Raw genomic sequence first — 2,035 nt, 5'->3', positions numbered from 1 at the left:
GGGGTTGCATGGTGATTAGTACCAGTGTACAAGAGGAATGTCATCTTCAGAATAACAAACTCAATTGGCAAAAATACAGGAATATAACAGGCTCCATGTCTTCAGGCATTGCTGAAAATCTGTCCTGGAAAGAGACTAGCCTCTGCAACCAATCTAGGTAGTACTGCAAGTATAACCGGCGAGGCATTGCCAGTAACATGTTCCACTACAACACTCTTACGTTCAGTAAAATTCTCAGTAAAGATAGAAGAACAGGATTTCCAAGCTGTAATACCAACATGCACGTCTATCTCGGACACATAATCCTCCAAAAAGACAGACAACACCATAGACACAAGCGTGATCAAATTTCAGTAAATTGGATAATGCCAAGACATGTCAGATAGTGATATCCAAGAATTCAAAATTGATGAATATCAACTGCAGTTTTCTGACTACAGGTACAAAAATGGGAATCACACCTAGGTATCTCTGTGGCGGTGATCTCTGATAAGGGAATTGCAGTCCACCATGGAGAATATTTTCCACACGTATGAAAATCACTTCTTTTTCTCGGTACCACCAGTAGATCTGAAACAGAAGACAAACAGTCAAATGTCTAGCATCGAGGGCTCCAACAACGCAGAAACCAAGAAGTAACTCTCAAAGAAAGCAGCATCCTACAGCATACACACACGGGCACCAATACTCGAGAGAGACCCGGGCCTCAGCAACCATGGTTTTCATACAGGCGCATCAAAGCTTCAAGTGAAGACATACCTCTGCTTCCGGAGAGCAGCAGACATTTCCTCACGCTTTTTCTTCGCCCTTAGGTGAGTTCCAAGCCTCCTCTTTGCCACCTTAAGAGCTCTCTTGTCCTTTCCCACCTTCAAAAGCTCAGTAATACGCTTCTCGTAAGGTGCAAACCCTACAACTTCTCGGATCAGCTTCCTCACAAAGGAGGTTCTGGTTCCAAGTTTCTACAGAACAAAGACGCCCAGGAAAAAAGCAATGTTAGAAAGAAAGGGACGCATGAAATGGGAGACGAGAGGGAGAGATCACTTACACCCTTTCTTGAGGAAGGACGAGCAGGAAGCTCGCGCCTGGTAACGATGTGCCCCTTGTTTAGTCCCGTCGAAAGGCCACTCTTTGGCGCTGGAGGTGCCATCGCAATGCAGAGCGATACAACCCTAACCGGTAGAAGAGGATGAAGAATTTTAATTGGAAGGGGAGAAATGTGAAGGCGGCGTGTGTACACTCACCCCGTTATTAGTCACTAGCTAGGGCTGGGTTCAGACAGCGGCGCCAAGTAGTTGAGGTATGCTACCATGGCAAAGCTTCGTTGGACGAAAAAATAAGACGTCAGACGAGCGGCAAGATACCAGTGTATTTTTTTGGAGCAAACCCTAAAAATTTTGCTCAACTTTTTAGCGATAAACTATCAAGGTCTAAATAGTTTTTTTTTTTTAAATAGCTTCTCAAACACTATTTAAGTCAAAATGATTAATAAGTTGTAGTATGATTCTCATTTAGAAGAGGTAATTTTCTAAATTTTAACATAATTTTTCTACAAATTTGGCTATAAAATTCTTTACATCTTACCTAATATTCATATTTTTGGCGATAAAATGTGAAATTTTACTCCTAGTTATAGCCAAAACCCTAAGGTTCAAATTGTGTTTTTAGCCTTTAGCTGGATGTCTTACATCCACCTTGCATCTTCACAAGGATAACTGTTAAATTTGACAAGATATTGTCAAATAGTCTTACCACCTTTTAAAACCTTGTCTTCATATCATAAGATGCTCTCTAGTTGTAAAATCTGTTCTTGACCCTCAAACTCGGGTGGTTCTTCAATTCCTGGTTCTTTGGGTGGCTTGCCCTTATAAGGTTTCAAGTGTCTCACATGAAAAACATTATGAATGAGCCAAGTACTTGGTAACCTTAACTTATAAGTTGTTTCATTGATAGGCTTAAATATTTGGAATGGGTCATAATATCTTTTTGCTAGCTTAGCATCATATTTTTGGTGACCCATTGGGCATCCATGTACTCC

General features: G+C 41.1%; 1 protein-coding gene across 1 annotated transcript; it reads right to left on the bottom strand.

The window, feature by feature from the left end:
* Positions 1-330: 330 nt before the first annotated feature.
* On the bottom strand, positions 331-1,241 carry LOC147439536 (large ribosomal subunit protein eL36z-like). Its single transcript, XM_086484328.1, has 3 exons — positions 1,046-1,241; positions 760-959; positions 331-570 (listed from the first exon to the last, which is right to left on the bottom strand). The coding sequence occupies exons 1-3, from the start codon at positions 1,145-1,147 to the stop codon at positions 540-542; spliced, it is 333 nt and encodes a 110-aa protein (XP_086340454.1). The 5' UTR covers positions 1,148-1,241; the 3' UTR covers positions 331-539.
* Positions 1,242-2,035: the final 794 nt, after the last annotated feature.

Source organism: Adiantum capillus-veneris, chromosome 16, assembly GCF_014529385.1.
Source record: "Adiantum capillus-veneris isolate H3 chromosome 16, ASM1452938v2, whole genome shotgun sequence".
Lineage (NCBI taxonomy): Eukaryota > Viridiplantae > Streptophyta > Polypodiopsida > Polypodiales > Pteridaceae > Adiantum > Adiantum capillus-veneris.
This window is presented reverse-complemented; position numbering and strand designations above follow the sequence as displayed.

Coding starts and splice junctions, on each gene's coding strand:
- LOC147439536 (XM_086484328.1), bottom strand. CDS start 1,147: ATGGCACCTCCAGCGCCAAAGAGTGGCCTTTCGACGGGACTAAACAAG. Junction 960..1,045: donor GTCCTTCCTCAAGAAAGGGT/GTAAGTGATCTC, acceptor TTTGTTCTGTAG/AAACTTGGAACCAGAACCTC. Junction 571..759: donor GCTGCTCTCCGGAAGCAGAG/GTATGTCTTCAC, acceptor CTTCTGTTTCAG/ATCTACTGGTGGTACCGAGA.